General features: G+C 40.5%; 1 protein-coding gene across 1 annotated transcript; it reads right to left on the bottom strand.

Annotated features, from left to right (window-relative positions):
* LOC111981937 (zinc finger CCHC domain-containing protein 10) lies at positions 1-3,113 on the bottom strand. The gene is made up of 4 exons (XM_024013434.2): positions 2,996-3,113; positions 1,616-1,777; positions 1,175-1,219; positions 1-957 (listed from the first exon to the last, which is right to left on the bottom strand). The coding sequence occupies exons 1-4, from the start codon at positions 3,109-3,111 to the stop codon at positions 741-743; spliced, it is 540 nt and encodes a 179-aa protein (XP_023869202.2). The 5' UTR covers positions 3,112-3,113; the 3' UTR covers positions 1-740.
* Positions 3,114-20,305: the final 17,192 nt, after the last annotated feature.

Below are 20,305 nucleotides of genomic sequence, written 5' to 3'. Positions count from 1 at the left end.
TAAACTTGCAACTGACTTTTTATTCTTAAATTATTCAATGCTGTGACACTAGGTTAAAAAAAAAGTTTAAAGCATGACCAACTTACGGGTGGGCAGGCGGATACATTGGCATGATCACACTTGGGCTGTGCCTAACAAAACAGAGACCATACAAATGTCCTTAAAATGGCAGTTTATCAACAGTCAATAACAACTTATATCAAAAGAATGACCAAATAAATAACACGCGTCACAATACAACCAAAGCCAAGCTATACTGGGCTGGTAATGTTTCTGGAATCGTACTGGAAAGAATATGAAAAGAAATAAAATGGGTAAATGTGACCGCAGCAGCCCCCCCCCCCAAAAAATAAAATTATATTTGTTACATATCTTTCAGTAGCAAAAGTTATAACAGTAGACACATAGTTGTACATGTATGGAGTCACTCAAAAACGTTAGTAGAAAGTGAGGAACTAGAGCATGTAAAAAGCACATACATTTCTCAATTTTAATCTAGATTAATTTCCTAACTTGTTATGAGACCAAGTTGAGATATGACCACACCTTTCCACTGACTTTACAGGGGGGTTAATGTAGGGGAGAGAACACATTCTGACAAATGCTAAATACAAAATGCCTCACTGCTTGTTGATTACATTTTACACCATATCGTTTTTAAGACAGCTCCTTAACAGCTACAGGGTCAGAGTTTAGCTCAGGTTAATGTCATGGTGGAACACAATACAGCTCAGTCTTCTTCATTTCTTCTTCTTTTTCTTCTTGGGAGGACCTTGATCCGAGTCACTGCCTTTAGATGAATCGGAACCCGAGCTGCTTGAGCTGCTAGAGGAAGAGGAGCTAGAACTGTCATCACTGTCGTCCGACGAAGAGCTTGAGGAGTCACTACTGTCAGACGATGAGTCACTGGAAGAGCTGTCAGAATCACTGCTGCTACTACCACTTGAATCCTTTGACCTGAAAGCAAGTAGCACAACATACAAAACCATTGCATAAGCAGAATAGTGAGTACATTGCAGAAGGCAGAGTGCAGGCAATGTCAGGCACAGCCTAGATCTCTATTGCATATAATAATAAAAAGTACTTTGCGCTACCCATTTAAGTTATATCAGGAAACATCAATGTTAGAGCCATTTTATGGGGTTAGAGCTGAAAAGTAACCTGTGACAGTTACCGTTTCTTCTTAATTTTTCTCTCACTGGAGTCCTCCTTTCCTGGTCTGAATACAGATGAAAATAGTAACATGTCATGGCTGAGAAAATTCCAAAGATTATTCAAAACCAACCAGGGGAAATAAAAGTGAATAGGAACTGGGCAACACATTAATATCACTTTACAGAGGATATGGCCTCCCATTGACGAGTTCTACTGTAACACCTCTTGATGGCAGTGCTAGACAATTATGAGGTTGGATTACAGTACATGGTACCCCCCCCAGCAACAACATCATCATCATCATCATCATCATCCTCCACACCTCCCTCTATTGGACACAGCCCAGGTGACTTTCCAGTGTTTAAAACATCTTCAGAACAAAAAAAAGTGATCCACTGTCAAGCTGACTTCGCTATACAGCACTCATCCAAAACAAATAAATACTTTATGGTTGACTTACCCTGTGGTATTGACCTGTTTATTTTCATTTTCTTTCAGTTTCTTTTTCATTTCTGTTGTCCTTGATGGCCTGTGAAGGTATTTTCGTTTACCAATGCACTCATATGTCCAGTGTCCAAACTCCAAACATTTCTGACACCGAACATGTTGTTTATTTGCCTCCCTGTATGAAAATCAAATTTCGTACAGTTTAGCAGATGTTGTACCAGGTGCAGCGAATTGCTTTTTTACTCACTCCTAACAATGCAGTAAAATGTCAAACAGTACACAATAATCAAACAATTTAAATAAGAAAACAAGAAATGTCAGAACGAATCCATTTTTTTTTTTTTTTTAATAGTACTGTAACAGTAATCTAAATTCAATCTATACGTTTTACGCCGGTTGAATGTACACAAGATATACTAAGAATATGTACAACAGTAGATATGTTAGTGAGCTATGTCAAGAATCCAGTATATAAATATGTGGTGCACATAAACAGAGTCACTAAAATGCAATGCACAGTAGTAGAAATATTAGAAAGAGCTATGTTGAGAATACATTATTTAAATACACAGTACAGAACCCCATGGCAAAATGGATAGAATTGCAGGAAATGTTAGTGCCACTGAATTCATTTAAAATATTGATGGGAGACTCTTACAGAGTGTAAATGTTTGTTTTTTTAGGCTGGATCATGTTGTTCGATTTAATTCTGTAAATGTATTGATTGTTGCTGCCTTCTTGGCCAGGTCTCCCTAGAAAAAGAGACTCTGGGTCTCAATGGGCTTTTCCTGGTTAAAAGGTTAAATAAATAAATAAATTGAACGGGGGAAAAGACATTGACATAAGTAGAAGTTATCAATACTGGATAATGCCAGCTGTTTCTTGGGCAAATGGTTACCGTGGTCATATTGTGGTAAGTGCACATGATACTTTTTCGGAATAGAGTAACCTCCCTGACTGGATCTGAGTGTCTACGGCCTGTTAAGAAATATTGAGACCAATGTGGTACTAGTCGTTACTGACTCAAGCACTGTGCCTGTTCCCCAGACACGGTGTTGCACTTCAGTCGTAACGTTAAGTTAGCTAGCTAACAGCTAACTTATGTAGGGGCTATAAAACATGCAGACAGGAGGAAATACATGCTTGTTAGACAAATAAATGTATACTATATGAAAAGTAACTATTTTGTTAACTTGGTACATCATTATTGCCTACATAATCTCAAACAAATGAAACATTTTGTAGCCAAGTAACGTTAGCTAGATAGCGTTAAGTAAGGCCAGTATTGTTAGCTAGCTATTCGGAACTCAGTCTTAACATGGTGATCACTAAATACGCTGAATCAAGTAAGTATACCAAAAGACCTAAGCATGTTAGCAATAACCAAACTTACGCTTGCCGACGAGCAATAACTCTGTGCATGGGCGTCGCCATATTGCAATTTATCCAAAGATAACTAACCCAAGATAGACCACAGCCTGTCGTTTCCAATGGGAGCAAATTAATCATAGTGGGCAGAACAAGCAAGTTTGAAGGGCAGAGGCAAGCACGAGCTAGCGAGATCCTATTGGCCCGCTCTAGCATGTATTTGCATATTTCCAGTAGCGAACGCCTATTCTGTGAAGTGCGCGTGTGCAATAACTAAATTCGACCTTGCGCTCCTAAACAACGCAACTTTGGCAAAGGGTAATGTCTACAAAACTTAGTCCACTCTGTTCGTAACACGATTATAGTTTTGGGGAAAGAAAACTGTATTGAGATCAAATGTTTCATCAATGAGCAAATGTGAAGAATGTCGACCAAAATCCATCTCGCTCCATCTTCTCCCACTGGGCTTCCTTTTATCACCATATTTGTCGGTGAGTGGAAATGCCAACCGGATGCTTCAGATTTATACATCCGGTAAAAAATCTGGCTCATTGTTATATCAGTGGCTGAGCTACTTCATCTTCTTCAGTGGGGTTTAACAGTGGTTGGCATCCAATATTAACGTTGCATTACCGCCACCAACTGGACTGGAGTATAAATCATGATACTTTTTGATACAAAAAGGGGAAAAGCAAAACAAAAATATACCTTGTCATCTAATCCTACTGTCATCACAAACCCACCACCCCATTCTACTATTTGACCCTATCTAATCTTACACCAGGCCAACGGCCTAGGAGGATGTAGCCCAATATTGGACTAAAGGAGCCTAACCTTACTCGTTAGTCCAAGGACCTTAAATGTTCTGTTCAAAGGGTGAATTGGCACTGGAAGCCAAAACAGCCAAATACTACATCTAAACGTGAATTTATTCTCAATTGCGGTACGGTTTTAAATCCCTCTACTTTCATATCACATAAAAAAGTATCATATTCCTCTACTTTCACAGGGCATATTTCCTGTTACAGCTCTTGTTTTCTTGAAGACAGAGTGGACTACCTGTGCTAATTAGCTATCTATGTCTCCAAACACCTGTGTGGAAATGGAAGATAGACGCCACAAACGTCTTGTCACTGAAAAATACTGTGGCTGCAACTGTGTTAAAACACCGTACAGTAAGTGTGAATTTTACATTTGTGAAATTATTTTGTTGTTTTTAATTTTTTTATTTGACCTTTTATTTAACTAGGCAAGTCAGTTAAGAACAAGTTCTTATTTTCAATGACAGCTTAGGAACAGTGGGTTAACTGCCTTGTGATATGAAGGTGTCTATCAATTTAACCTTTTGTTTTTTGAAAGGCTGTGGTGCGTTCTGTGTACCTACCGCATGCGCTCAATATTTTCAATTTATGCGTTGCTGTATTGTGTGGTGGTACAAACGGAAGACTGTAACTACCAATTGGATACTACAAAATTGGGGAGAAAAAGGGGTAAAAAAAATAATTAAATAAAAAATAAGATTAATAAATATACATTTTAAAAAGCTTTTAGCTAGTTGAAAAGCAAAGCACGTGTTAATAATATTAATAAAACATATATTATGAAGTACAAATTACAAGTGCATAACAATATTGTAATTTTCCATTAAGAAAACTTGTTGGAAAAAGTATTTGTATCATTCTTTGATTGCAATGTTTTCATAAACCATGTTCAATATTTGATTGACAATTTTAAATAAGCCTCATGTTGATCACATTACTGCTAATTAATGTGAGCTAGTCATGCTGCGTGCCCTGTGCAGTTCCAAAACAATCCAAAGGGTGGCAGCCTAGACCACAAATTAATGTTTCGCATGAAACAATGTTCTAGTTACCTGCAATATAGCAGGATTGGGATTTTAGGTTGCCGTTTTTTGGATTATGTTGGAACTGCATAAACTCACATTAGCAGTAGGCTTGTATTATAACTGTAGGGGGAAGATCATTTTCGCAGATATGTACAAACGCAGGCACCAAACGCACTTGGAAATAATGATTTTATTATATTTGTGGTAATAAATAACAGATTCCAAGGTCAATTAGATACAGGACAATAATTCTACCTATTTAATTACACAAAAACACCTCCTCCAACCCCCCTGTAGTAACAACACTTTTTACACATGTACATACCAGCACACAATCCTTTCTCCAACTAAATAGTAACAATGTTTGCGAGTTATATTACACAGTACTAGGATTGAAGGCTCCCGAGTGGCGCAGCGGTCTAAGGCACTGCATCGCAGTGCTAGAGGCGTCACTACAGACCCTGGTTCGATCACGGGCTGTATCACAACCAGCCACGATCGGGAGTCTCATTAGGCGGGAGTCCCATTAGGTGGCGCACAATTGGGCCAGCGTCGTTCGGGTTAGGGGAGGGACAGTGACAGAAACATATCAGGGTCTAACCGTTTATACACACAGGACATGTCAGAAGTGGCATCTTTCTTTTTTTGAGAGGTAATGTTTAGCAAGAACTACTTCTTCTGGCTGGAGAGGAATATGACATGTTTGTCTTGTGTGGGCCTCCCCTCGCCTGTGTTCTCTCTGTCCTGTCTGCTCCTCTCTCTTCTTTGCTGTCTGAAGTTCTGCTTTCCTGGATCTCCTAGAGATGGCATAGTATCAGTGCCGTAGCAATATGGAGTATTCTGAACAGACAAAAACACACAGAAGCAATATGCGCGTACACACACACGCAACATGTACATATTGCCTCAACTAACCGGTACCTCCCTGTATATAGTCTCGCTATTGTTATTTTACAGCTGCTCTTTAATTACTTGTTACTTTTATTTCTTATTATTATCTGTATTTTTTTAACTGCATTCACTTTATTCGGCACATGTGACTAATAAAATTTGATTTGAGCAACAGGCAAATAATGTTTACCTGAATTGAGCTAAACGTCAAATCTGGGATAATTTCTGTTCCTTAATCAAATCAAATCAAATGTATTTATTAAGCCCTTCTTACATCAGCTGATGTCACAAAGTGCTGTACAGAAACCCAGCCTAAAACCCCAAACAGCAAGCAATGCAGGTGTAGAAGCACGGTGGCTAGGAAAAACTCCCTAGAAAGGCCAGAACCTAGGAAGAAACCTAGACAGGAACCAGGCTATGAGGGGTGGCCAGTCCTCTTCTAGCTGTGCCGGGTGGAGATTATAACAGAACATGGCCAAGATGTTCAAATGTTCATAGATGACCAGCAGGGTCAAATAATAGTAATCACAGTGGTTGTCGAGGGTGCAACAGGTCAGCACCACAGGAGTAAATGTCAGTTGGCTTTTCATAGCCGATCATTCAGAGTATCTCTACCACTCCTGCTGTCTCTAGAGAGTTGAAAACAGCAGGTCTGGGACAGGTAGCACTTCCGGTGAACAGGTCAGGGTTCCATAGCCGCAGGCAGAACTGTTGAAACTGGAGCAGCAGCATGGCCAGGTGGACTGGGGACAGCAAGGAGTCATCAGGCCAGGTAGTCCTGAGGCATGATCCTAGGGCTCAGGTCCTCCGAGAGAGAGAAAGCAAGAAAGAAAGAGAGAAAGAAAGAGGGATTAGATAAAGATAATTAGAGAGAGCATAATTAAATTCACACAGGACATCAGATAAGACAGGAGAAATACTCCAGATATAACAGACTGACCCTAGCCCCCCAACACATAAACTACTGCAGCATAAATACTGGAGGCTGAAAGAGGGGTCGGAAGACACTGTGGCCCCGTCCGACGATACCCCCAAACAGGCCCTGTCCTTAATGATATTAGCAGTTCACTCAATATTACTCCTGATTAACACTAAACTGTTTTACCCTTCACTAACAACAATACCCATGTTCTCTCTGTCGCTTTAGCAACAAAATCTACATGCGTTCAACCATGGGGCAAAACAGATGAGGTTGGTTTAGATAGTTGACAACATGTAACTATATTTCATCTCCTATGTTTATTGCAAACAAATACATTTGCACAATGACCACTTGTCTCAAATACATAATTACAGTTGTTGGTTAGCTAGCACATTTGAGCCATATTTACATTGACATGAAATCAGTCAAAACAAGACATGGTATCAATAACGATGAAACATGCTGAAAAAAGCTATTTAAGATTCCTCACATGGCAGTTATTCATTCTTGCTAGCAACCTGGCAATCCAGAATCACAACAGGCTGACTTCTGCCCCATGGAAGCGCGCACATCATTTTCGTGATGTTGTCAGCCAACCCATATATGTAGCTAGATGCTAAATAATTGTATTGTAAACACACACACAAAATCTATTAACTTACTCTAACATATTTGGACAGTGACGTTACTTGATTAGACAGTAATTGGTTAGTTAGTGATACTTGTGGATGGAGAACAGAGTTCAGTGTCTAGATAGCTTATAAATTATTGTCATAAGCCTGCTCATAATATGTACTAGGTAGCTAATGTTAACAGCACTCCTAGCTAAACTGGGTAACGTTCGTCCCTAACGTTAGTTAGTTTAACGTTATCTGTCAGTGCAGTTCTTGAGTCAACATGTTGAAATGTAAGTTACTCGAATCTGACAATTTAAGTGTCACAAGTTTGAGGGATTTATAAAATTGAAACAGTTAAATGAAAAAAAGAAGAAGACTTTTTCCACCCCATTTACATTTGTTAATATAATATCTGGCCAAGAGAATAATAATGTTCATAAAATAGTTAGGATTGGAATTACAACGATAAGCATGATGCCATTTAACATCATCAGAGGTAAACATAGGTAATTCTGGAGATTTTATAAACAACCATCCATGAATTTCAATCCAGTTTACTAGAATGGCAGCATTAAAAAAATATATGCTCTATAGATTCTGAATCAGAGGAAGAAAAAACACAAGGTATTTTGTCAAAATTGGATTTATTGCACAAAAGAAAAAACACAAGGTATTTTGTCAAAATTGGATTTATTGCACAAAAGAAAAAACACAAGGTATTTTGTCAAAATTGAATCTTTTGTGCAATAAATCATTAACAGGGTAGATGGAAGAAAATATTTTAAAATGTGTTTCTTTAACTTTAGGGATAACTGGACAATTAAGGTAAAAGGTAGTCGTGTTTTACCATAGCATGGGTTGGTCACTTCCATAGCAATATATAGAATTATAATCACCAATCGTATCCACTTATTGTTGAATTTTTTATTCAAGATTCAAGTCATTAATTTGTACATTTGGAAAAGAGGGAATAACCTCATAATATAACACAGTGTTCTTAATAAATCCAAGTAAATGAAGTGGAATTGCTTTGCAAACCTTCATATATTCTCTCTGAGTAATATTAACCTGAAATGTACACATGAACTCATCAAACGGTAAAGCGCTCTCTCCCTCAGAGATTGAATAGTCGCCAGTGTGCGCCGAAATATAATTTCTTTGGACGAATCAAAAATGACTTTGGAAAACCACTTTGACTCCGTCTCCTAAAGTGCCACTGTGCACATACATGCTGGTTTTAGGCAGCACTAAAAAGGCCAGGAAGAACAGGGCTCATGATTGGAGTAGTCAGTGCAATGCAGTTTAGCCTAGTTTGTTTTGCATCATCTCAGCAGGGCAAAAGACTCGGGGCTGAGAGACAAAATCATTCGTGGCTGAGACAAAATCATTCGCGAAAGCCACGGTCTGGTGACGTCAATGGCTCCTACCACAACACCTATTTTCTAGTGACGTTACGTTTGATAACTGACCTCCGATGCTTTCGTCGAAATCGCTCAGCAGTTTACTTCAAAGCAGTGCGCAGATGCCTGTATCGCTTTATCAGAAGCACGTGATCATTGGCGTCCGAAGATTCGTTTCATCGAACAACCACCTGATTGGTTTGGTATTGGGATCGTTTGCGTGGTAAGTCGAAAACAACAGACAAGACAAAAGTCGAGGAGTGAAATTAGGGGAGGTGCTTCTACGACAGCCGGACACTGGTGGGGTTTTCCAACAAGGCTCAGTGCAAAATAGCAGTGTTGCCATTGTTTATAAGTTTGTCTTTATTATGTAGAAATAAACATGTCTCCAACCCCCATATCACAAACTGAAATATGTACAATATTGTACAATCAATTGGTGAGAGAGAGACTCATATCACTTTACGTTGTACATATCCATTGTAGAACTGCGTCAAAGTTGGTTCCTGTTTCAGGAACTTCTTTGGTCACGTTCTTGTGGGTCAAACAAAAACACCATGATTGGTTGACAATAGAGCCTCCCACAATGCAGGTGATGGCTGCAGGATGAAGTTGGTGAAGAGCAACTGCAGAAACTTGCAGTCAAAACTCCATGACCTTTGATCAAACTTTATGTAGACGCAAGTCAGACAATTTTTATATAATAATGCAACACACTTTGAAAACTGACAAGATGGCGTGTGGGACGTCATCTATAACAAAGATTATGGATATACTAACAAGACGTACGTGTCTCTCCACCCTAACAATGGGAGTCATCCACAAAGCGGCACCGCAGGCTGTCTAGCTCCCTCCTATCCTTTCTTTAGATTGGTGGATACATCTTATTGTTGTAATTCTTTTTGAATATTCAATGGTGGTTGTTGACGTCAACTGCCAGTATTCGCTGGAGAGTGATGCTATGCAACTTGCCTCAAATCATGAATATGCATAGCCATCTCAAGACAAATCCAATATAAAGTGTTTTTTAGTGCTTGTGTGTCTGAGTGGAGCTGATGTATAAATAAATATATACACAAAAATAAACCACAATCTGCGAAAAAGGACAGAAGTGAGGGAGAGGCTGAAAGCTGTGGCTAGCGATCAGTCGTTGATAAACAAACAATCAAACTTCACTCGGTGTGTCGGCGGTTCGGCTGTGCTGTGACTGGGTGAGAGATAGTTATGGAGAAGAAAGTGAAGCAGGTATGGAGCATAGTGGTAGAAATAAAGGGGCGAGTAAGAAAGAGAAAAGAAAAGGAGTAGGGGTTTGAAGGCGAGCGAGATGTCTATGGAGGCCGAAAAAGAAGTTTGAGGAGAGCAAATAGTTTCCAACGCTAGAGGCTGTTTGGAGGTAGAGAGGGCAAGATAAGTCGCAAGGGGAGCATGGAGGTGAGGAGGAGGATAAAGTGATTCTGAAGTTTAGGGAGGAAGGGGGAGGGGGAGTTGGGGCTATGAGTCCGATAAGGTTGACGGCTGTGATAAAAGAGTTGGTTGGGGAAGTTGTCAATGCTAAAGTGTTAAGAGATTGGAGATTGTTGGTGTTCTGAAAGGACATGGAGTACACACTTTTTCAGTTCTGCCAACAAGTTTTCTATAGGATTGAGGTCAGGGCTTTGTGATAACCACTCCAATACCTTGACTTTGTTGTACTTAAGCCATTTTGCCACAACTTTGGAAGTATGCTTGGGGTCATTGTCCATTTGGAAGACCCATTTGGAACCAAGCTTTAACTTCCTGACTGATGTCTTCAGATGTTGCTTCAATATATCCACATAATTTTCCTTCCTCATGAGGCCATCTATTTTGTGAAGTGCACCAGCCCCTCCTGCAGCAAAGCACCCCCACAACATGATGCTACCACCCCTGTGCTTCACGGTTGGGATGTTGTTCTTCGGCTTGCAAGCCTCCCCCTTTTTCCTCCAAACAAAACGATGGTCATTATGGCCAAACAGTTCTATTTTTGTTTCATCAGACCAGAGGACATTTCTCCAAAAAGTACGATCTTTGTCCCCATGTGCAGTTGCAAACCGTAGTCTGGATTTTTTAAATGGCGGTTTTGGAGCAGTGGCTTCTTCCTTGTTGAGCAGCCTTTCAGGTTATGTCGATATAGGACTCGTTTTACTGTGGATATAGATACTTGTGTACCTGTTTCCTCCAGCATCTTCACAAGATCCTTTGCTGTTGTTCTGGGATTGATTTGCACTTTTCTTACCAAAGTATGTTCATCTCTAGGAGACAGAACGCGTCTCCTTCCTGACCGGTATGACAGCTGCGTGGTCCCATGGTGTTTATACTTTTGTACTATTGTTTGTACAGATGAACGCTGTACCTTCAGGCGTTTGGAAATGTCTCCCAAGGATGAACTAGACTTGTGGAGGTCTACACATTTATTTTCTGTGGTCTTGGCTGATTTCTTTAGATTTTCCCATGATGTCAAGCAAAGATGCACTGAGTTTGAAGGTAGGCCTTGAAATACATCCACAGGTACACCTCCAATTGACTTAAATTATGTCAATTAGCCAATCAGAATCTTCTAAAGTCATGACATCATTTTCTGGAATTTTCCAAGCTGTTTAAAGTCACAGTCAACTTAGTGTATGTAAACTTCTGGCCCACTGGAATTGTGATACAGTGAATTATAAATGAAATAATCTGTCTGTAAACAATTATTGGAAAAATTACTTATGTCATGCACAAAGTAGATGTCCTAACCGACTTGCCAAAACTATAGTTTGTTAACAAGACATTTGTGGAGTGGTTGAAAAACGAGTTTTAATGACTCCAACCTAAGTGTATGTAAACTTCCGACTTCAACTGTACCTTATCTCCTGTCCATGCAATATGTGGGCAAAACCAGTAGACAGATGAGAACACATATTATAGAACATAAGAGTGCTATAAGGAGAAATGACCCTTAAAATCCATATTGCACATCATTTCTGAGAGGCCGGTCACCCAGTCTTATCCATGTTCTTCTGGGCTATACAGCAGATAAAACGTTCACATAGGGGTGGTAATCTTGAACTTAGTCTTCTCCAGACAGAATCCAGGTGGATGTTCTATTTCAAAACTCTTCACCCATCAGGCATTCCATCTAGTGGTATCTCAATCCTGTGTTATTTATTCTGAGGAAATGTTCACATGGTGTATGTAAAAGTAATAATTGATATTTCTCTATCCACTTTTGTATATTTTGTATATTATCTAGACCATGCATTCTATTCTACTAGGCACTGATTCCTAGATTTTCTGATGTGTTTTATTGCTTGATCATGGGACATGCAATTATCCTTGAAATAGAAGCAAGGAGTGTGTGTGCCGACATTCATACTGATAATGGCCTGAGGCCAAAACGTTTGTGTTTTGTTTTCACATTTAATTTATGTTTGGAGCACCATGATGTTTTAATAAACATTTATATTTTGCATTCAAGCCTTATTCTGGGATTTATTCATTTTTTTCGACAGTGTGTGGGTCTCCATCTCTTCCAGTGTTCTTATGTAGACTCCTACGCACCTGGAAAAGACACTATTCAGTAGTAACAACCTTAAAAGAGCGCTGAAGGCCTCTTCATTTTTGGACTCACTAAACACAAATGGGTTGTGCTCCTGGCTATCAATAAATTAAAAAACAAGAAAATCGTACCGTCTGGTTTGCTTAATATAAGGAATTTGAAATGATTTACTTTTAGTTTGTTTTAATAGTTAAGTATATTTTAGCAATTACATTTACTTTTGATACTTAAAAGGAAAAATCCACCCAAATCCCTAATTTCTTTAATTGACCTTGTTAAATAACACTAATATGTGAGAACAATATTTTTTGTGAACAAATGTTTTATTTTGGTGTTATAATAAAGTTGGTAGCAATATGGAAAATCATTGTAGATTTCTGTTGCAGATCGAGTCGACTACAAAATCCACAATGCAATGCTCTCTCTATGGGGTGGCTAGCTGGCTAGCAAACAAGCTACACACAATAATATCAAATACACTATCAACATGTAAAGTAGATAGTTAGCTGTAAAATCACCTAAACAAACTGCACTATCAATTTAGGAGTCTTGTTCCATGTTACCATGTTCAACCTGCAGATCGATGTGCCACAGAGTGGAGTCTTCTTCTTTGGTATAATGGCATTCGCAACTATTATAAGTACATTCCGCCACCTACTGTACAGGTGGATAATAAGGATCTAAAAAGGAACATTTTCGAGGTAAACAATAAATAAAATACAAATTCCATACAAACTAAATGTTAATTAAACTAAATCCGCCTACTTTTCTGTTTTAATCAGCTCAGAAGGATCCTGTGATGGTGGGACATTTCCTGGCGACAGTAGTCCTTGCAGTCCTCTGCCGTTAAGTCTTGGAGGCCCAAAAACTTCTCGGCTGCAGATATAATGATGCCCGACTTCTTGGACACTTGTGCAGTACAATTAATAACTGTGGCTATAAATAGTACAATATCCACCTTCACAATAAGTGTATCCAGATCACTTGATTGACGTATAACATTGGGAAAGTTGTACAACCTAGTCAGTTGTACACCTGAATGCATCTTCTGCATTTAACCCAACCCCTCTGAATCAAGAGAGGTGCAGGGGGGCTGCCATAATCAACATCCACATCTTCACTGCCCAGAGAACAGTGGGTTAAACTGCCTTGCTCAGAACAACAGATTTTTACCTTGTCATCTCAGGGATTTGATCCAGCAACCTTTCGGTTACTGGCCCAATGCTCTAACCACTAGGCTACCTGCCACTGCACTGGCAACTGGTTGTGGTGCATCCACCACCATATCTTCTTCAGAACTGTGGCCTCTTGCCCCTTCAATGCTCTTCACCTCCTCCACATAGGAGATTTGCTGTACAGCCCTGATCCTTGACACTTCAACCTCTTTCACCCTAACAGGTGGAAATATGATCTCCACCACAGTTGCAACATTTTACATTCACAGACTCTTCAATAACATATTCCTTCTATCTGCAAACACTTGACACATGGCCAAACTTTTTACACTTCTTGCATTGCATCGGGGTTTGCCCTCCAGGACACCTCCAGCACCTGATGTCACAGGAAGGCCAAAAAGGTCATCAAGGACAACAACCACCCGAGCCACTGCCTGTTCACCCCGCTACCATCCAGAAGGTGAGGTCAGAACAGGTGCATCAAAGCTGGGACCTAGAGACTGAAAAAACACTTTTATGTCAAGGCCATCAGACTGTTAAACAACCATCACTAGCACAGAGAGGCTTCTGCCTATATACAGACTTGAAATCATTGGCCACTTTAATAAATGGAACACTAGTCACTTTAATAATACCATTTTAATAATGTTTACATATCTTGCATTACTCATCTCATATGTATATACTGTATTCTATATTATATTCTATACTATCTATTGCATCTTGCCTATGCCGCTCAGCCATCACTCATCCATATATTCATATGTACATATTCTTATTCCAACCCTTTATGAAATGTGTGTATCAGGTAGTTGGGGAATTGTTAGATTACTTGTTAGATTTTACTGCACTGTCGGAACTAGAAGCACAAGCATTTTGCTACACTCGAATTAACATCTGCTAACCATGTGTATGTGACCAATAAAATTTGATTTGCTGTCACAGACTCATCTTTATCCTGACCCTCGGTGCAAGCCTCGGGCTCCGAGAACTTCACCACACCTACCACCTCAAATACTTTGACCTCATTCACATCCATTTCTCTTCAGCTCACTCTGCTTATACTTTCTACCATTATTTTTTTAACAAACCATCTCCCTTTTTCCCGCCATTTTAAACTGACTCAAGCTCACCCTCTTCCCCCCTCTCTCTGTTAGACCTCCTCTGCCTCTCTTTTCCCCTCCATTCCTCCTCCATATACGACTCCTTATGATAATACTGCACTTCTCCTGACATACATCTTGTTATTGTTCTTGCCTTCTCAAAGGACGCCATTTAACCGGCTGTCACAATATCGTACAATCAGCACGAACCCTTCGGGATGTAGCGCTCAGCAGTGCATCACACTTATAAAGCAGCTGCTTCGTCTTCATCATAAGCTTCTGCGACGCTTTTCCATTTCAAACAAGCGCGCTCTTCCAACCACAATCCACTGTCTCGCTTCACGCGGCTGTCGCCCTAGGGCACGTTTCTCGACATATACACTGGCTTTGAGAAGGGATTGAGTGACGATTTGCTTAGCAACCGCATCATAACTACGTGATCGCAATTGGTCGACAGTCTGCTGTGTGGGGTGTGTTATGTTCTTTCATTAATTTAATTCCTATCTCCTTTCTATACCTTTCTATAATATATCTGGCAACGAAACCGTGCAATGCACCCTGGACCAGTGATACCAGTGATGCCAATTTATCAATTTTGTTGCTAGATTTAGAAACTTTTCAGACTGCCCTGGCATATTTTTTTTTCAGACAGCACCTAGCAACAAATGTATCTACTTTTAGAAATGTATTTAGAACTTTTAGCAACTTTTGAAAGGTGACTTAAAAATGCACGCATTTTCCCTCTAAATGACACAAAAACGATTTTCTCTGTCACACACTCAGTTACAACACACGTGCCTGGCTGCAAAAGTGCATTGTGCGTGACGTCAGCAGCAGGCGCTCAGCTCGTGCACAGGCAGCAGCAGGCCAGCAGCATATTCAGTAAATTGCAAATCATTGTTGGCTGACTGCAGAAGCAGTAGTGCGGGTTCGAAGAGCCAACCCCAATGAATATAGTTGGTCACGAATGTTTGATCTTGAACAGAACTTACAACATCAATCAACACGTCTCATTCAAAATTGTACAGCCAGAAGTACAGAAAAGAGTGCGAGTCTGTACCTGAACAAATGTCAAATCACATTTGTTGCGGAGATGGCCAGTCAATTTGAGCAACGTTATTGTGTATTCTACGTAATGACGCAGTTTTACGTTATCACGCAAAAACATCACAACGTCATTTAGCAACAAATCAACCTGCCACTAGCAGCTTACCCTGACAATTTGTTGGCAACACTGCCCTGGACCAAACAGGCAGACATATAGGAAAAATGTGCTAGACCCTACATAAAAAATATATACTCTCGATGTAGGAATACCGCAAAAATATGATCAATGTCTCATTCAAGAGAAGAAATCCTAGTGAGTTATGACATCGGCCAGTATTGAAATATGACATGTATGATAGACGTTTTCGCGATCTAAAAGTCGTATACCAATTAACTTCCAGTGTAGTGACAGCGACTTTATCGCAGGACCACCTCATACCAGCCGGATTTCTGCCCGCTTGAACGTCAATAACTCAGATACACTTGAAAACATGAATGACCAAGGGAAACGATAGAACATCACTCAGAGATGCACAAAAACAATATAATATTCAAAATTGGTGAATCTTCTCTAACTATATTTAAAACAAATAATTTTTTACTTTTACTCAAGTACTATTTTACTGGGTGACGTTCACTTTTACTTGAGTCATTTTCTATTAAGGTATCTTTACTTTTACTCAAGTATGACAATTGAGTACTTTTTCCACCACTGGCCGCAAGGCAGGGGATTCCTATGGGTACAGCGTAACGCAGTTCCCTGGTGGACTGAAGAGTGTAGAGAACCAGTAGGAACAGGGCTTCCAGAATGTTGAAAAGGTCCCATAATTACCAGTACCTGATTCAGTATAAACAAGCACAAGCAGTAGTAAGAACGATCATTAGAACAGCTAAGAGGGAGTATTGGCGCCGGTGCTGTGCAAACATAGGCAGGACCGCTTCTGTGGGAGAGGTATGGGGGAGGATTAAGAGGATGAGTGGTGTCTGCTGAAATTGGGATCTCCCTGTGCTGAAAAGTGGGGAGATTGTTGCAGTGAGAGATATGGAGAAGGCAGAGATGTTAGCCCAGGTATTTGTGAAGGTCCACAGCTCAAATATTTTGATAGAAAAGGGGCAGTGTGGGAGAGAGCGGGTCAGAGTAGAACAACCGGGAGTCCTGGATGAGAGAGCGATGGTGGGGGATGCATTGAATGCCCCTTTTACGTTGGCTGAGATGAAGAGCGCATTAGCTAAAGCTGAGGTAACATCTCCTGGGAAGGATGAGATGTGTTACATCATGATGGCTCATCTCAGTGACACTGCAATAGGGAAAGTATTGGGCCGTTACAATAATCTCATGTATGTAAATTTATGGAAAGGATGATAACAGAAGACTGAAGTACTTTTTTATTTATTTATTTTATTTTACCGTTATTTTACCAGGTAAGTTGACTGAGAACACGTTCTCATTTGCAGCAACGACCTGGGGAATAGTTACAGGGGAGAGGAGGGGGATGAATGAGCCAATTGTAAACTGTAAACTGGGGATTATTAGGTGACCGTGATGGTTGAGGGCCAGATTGGGAATTTTAGCCAGGACACCGGGGTTAACACCCCTACTCTTACGATAAGTGCCATGGGATCTTTAATGACCTCAGAGAGTCAGGACACCCGTTTAACGTCCCATCCACTTTCTGGAGAGTAGAGGAATAATGTCACCAGATCAAAGTGGGTTCAGGAAAGGCAAGGGAACGATGGATCCTATACTGTGCCTTGAGTCAGTCATACAGAAGACACAGGAGTTGGTAGCCGTGTTCTTTGATGTGGAAGAGGCTTATGATATGATGTGAAAAGAAGGCCTACTTATCAAGTTGGATAACATGGGGGTTGGAGGAAGGGGTTTTAACTGGATAAAGGATTACAATTTTGGGCAATCAATACAAGTGAGGGTGGGGAGCTATGATGTAGATAATGGTGCCCCCTGCAGGGAAGTGTCATTAGTCCTTTGTTGTTCTCCATTATAATTGATGATTTATTCTTCCAGGTGAGACCTGATATTGGGAGGTCATTGTTTGTGGATGATGGGGCACTGTGGAAGAGACAGAGAAATATTACCCATAAAGCCAGAGTTCATGAAGCGATTAGTGAAGTTGAGCAGTGGTCCGTCAGGTGGGGCTTCAAGTTGTCAATTGAGAAAACATAGACTGTGTTTTTTTCTAGAAGGAAGGTTGGGGAGGAAATCTTTTTGAAGTTGTATGGAAGGAATCTGGAGAGAGTGGGAGGGTTTAGGTTCCTGGGGGTCTGGTTTGACACTCGAATGACATGGGCGGAGCATATTAACAGAGTAGTTGTCAAAGGAAAGAAAATATTGAATGTGATGTGTTGCTTGCCGATAGAATGGTGTTGAAAATGATATGCGGTGCATTCAGAAAATATTCATTACTTTTTCCACATTTTGTTACGTTACGGCGTTATTTCTAAAAATGTGTTAAATTGTATTCAGACCCTTTACTAAATACTTTGTTGAACCATCTTTGGCAGTGATTACAGCCTCGAGTCTTCTTGGGTATGACGCTATAAGCTTGGCACACCTGTATTTGGGGATTTTCTCCCATTCTTTTCTACAGATCCTTTCAAGCTCTGTCAGATTGGATGGGGAGCGTCGCTGCACAGCTATTTTCAGGTCTCTCCAATTGTCCCCAAGCTACTCCTGCGTTGTCTTGGCTGTGTGCTTAGGGTCATTGTCCTCTTGAAAGGTGAACCTTCGCCCCAGTCTGAGGTCCGGAGCTCTCTGGAGCAGGTTTTCATCAAGGATCTCTCTGTACTTTGCTCCGTTCATCTTTTCCTCGATCCTGACTAGTCTCCCAGTCCCTGACACGGAATAACACCCCCACAGCATGATGCTACCACCACCATGCTTCACCATAGGGATGGTGCCAGGTTTCCTCCAGACGTGACACAATCTTGGTTTCATCAGACACAGAGAATCTTGTTTCTCATGGTCTGAGAGTTCTTTAGGTGCATTTTGGCAACCTGCAAGCAGGCTGCCGTGTGCCTTTTACTGAGGAGTGGCTTCCGTCTGGCCACTCTACCATAAAGGCCAGATTGGTGGAATGCTGCAGAGATGGTTGTCCTTCTGGAAGGTTTTCCCATCTCCACAGAGGAATTCTGGAGCTCTGTCAGAGTGACCATCGGGTTCTTGGTCACCTCCTTGACCAAGGCCCTTTTCCCCCAATTGCTCAGTCTAGGTGGTTCCAAACTTCTTCCATTTAAGAATGATTGAGACCACTGTGTTCTTGGGGACCTTCAATACTGCAGAAATGTTTTGGTACCCTTCCCCAGATCTGTGCCTCGACCCAATCCTGTCTTGAAGCTCTACAAACAATTCCTTCGACCTCATGACTTGGTTTTTGCTCTGACATACACTGTCAACTGTGGGAACTTATATAGACAGGTGTGTGCCATTCCAAATCACGTCTAATATTTCGAATTTACCACACGTGGACTCCAATGAAGTTGTGGAAACATCTCAAGGATGATCAATGGAAACAGGATGCACCTGAGCTCATAGCAAAGGGTCTGAATACTTACATAAATAAGATATTTCTGTTTTTTATGTTTTATAAATTTGCTAAAATACCTAAGAACCTGTTTTCGCTTTGTCATTATGTGGATAGACTGAGGATTTTTTTTCACCCATTTTACAATACGGCTGTAACGTAACAAAATATGGAAAAAGTCAAAGGGTCTGAATACTTTCCGAATGCACGGTATATAGCGCTGTTAAGGTCATCACTAGATTATGGAAGTAATCAGCAGCTCAGACATCTTTAAAAAATATGTAATCCAGGCCCAATCCCTAAGAATATGTTGTGGAGCACTCAGGACCTTCCCGGTGGTAGTGATGCAGGTCGTTTTGGGAGAGATGCCGTTAAAGTTACGAACAGATGGCCGTGACATATTGAGTAATTCTACAAGGACATAAGGTTACACATCCTACAGAAAAGGTACTCCTAGAGTACAGGGAAGATGAACGAAATCTGAATACAAGCTTTGGGTGGATAGGCAGTGGCATGGCCAGAGAGATGGGGTTGTTTGGGAGGGAGTTTAGCCCCTCTGGGGTTCTTCCTGCTATCCCACCTTGGTTTCTTTCTCAGCCACTGACAGATCTAGGGTTGCTTGAGAGGGTAAGATATGTTGAGGAAGGAGTAGATTCAGTTGTAAGTGAATATTTACAAACACAATACTATGCTTTCTTGAATATATTCACATATGGATCTAAGGACCCTAAAACAGGGAGGACAGGTGCAGCTTTTAGTGTTCCTGAGTTTAAGGTGGCAGTGACCAAAAGAGAAACAGATCATGTATCTGTTTACTGAATGGAGTTGTTGGCAATACTATTGGCTACACAATGGGTGGAGGAGGTGAGGCCAGACAGAGTAGTCATCTACTCTGACTCCTGTGCAGCACTGATGAGCTTAAATGCATTTGTGTCTCAGAGCAGACAGGATGTATTGTATGAGTTTTTGCAGTGCTTGTAGCCGTGACCAAAAGTTTTGAGAATGACACAAATATGAATTTCCACAAAGTTTGCTGCTTCAGTGTCTTTAAATATTTTTGTCAGATGTTACTATGGAATACTGAAGTATAATTACAAGCATTTCATAAGTGTCAAGGGCTTTTATTGACAATTGCATGAAGTTGATGCAAAGAGTCAATATTTGCAGTGTTGACACTTCTTTTTCAAGACCTCTGCAATCCGCCCTGACATGCTGTCAATTAACTTCTGGGCCACATCC

Source organism: Salvelinus sp. IW2-2015, linkage group LG20 (assembly GCF_002910315.2).
Source record: "Salvelinus sp. IW2-2015 linkage group LG20, ASM291031v2, whole genome shotgun sequence".
Classification (NCBI taxonomy): Eukaryota; Metazoa; Chordata; class Actinopteri; order Salmoniformes; family Salmonidae; genus Salvelinus; species Salvelinus sp. IW2-2015.
This window is presented reverse-complemented; position numbering and strand designations above follow the sequence as displayed.

Bases quoted from the DNA above. Each gene is read 5' to 3' on its own strand.
- LOC111981937 (XM_024013434.2), bottom strand. From the start codon at position 3,111: ATGATTAATTTGCTCCCATTGGAAACGACAGGCTGTGGTCTATCTTGG. The intron at 1,220-1,615 runs GTAAGTCAACCA...ATCTGTATTCAG, and splicing joins AAACAGGTCAATACCACAGG to ACCAGGAAAGGAGGACTCCA. The intron at 958-1,174 runs GTAACTGTCACA...ACTTGCTTTCAG, and splicing joins AGAAAAATTAAGAAGAAACG to GTCAAAGGATTCAAGTGGTA.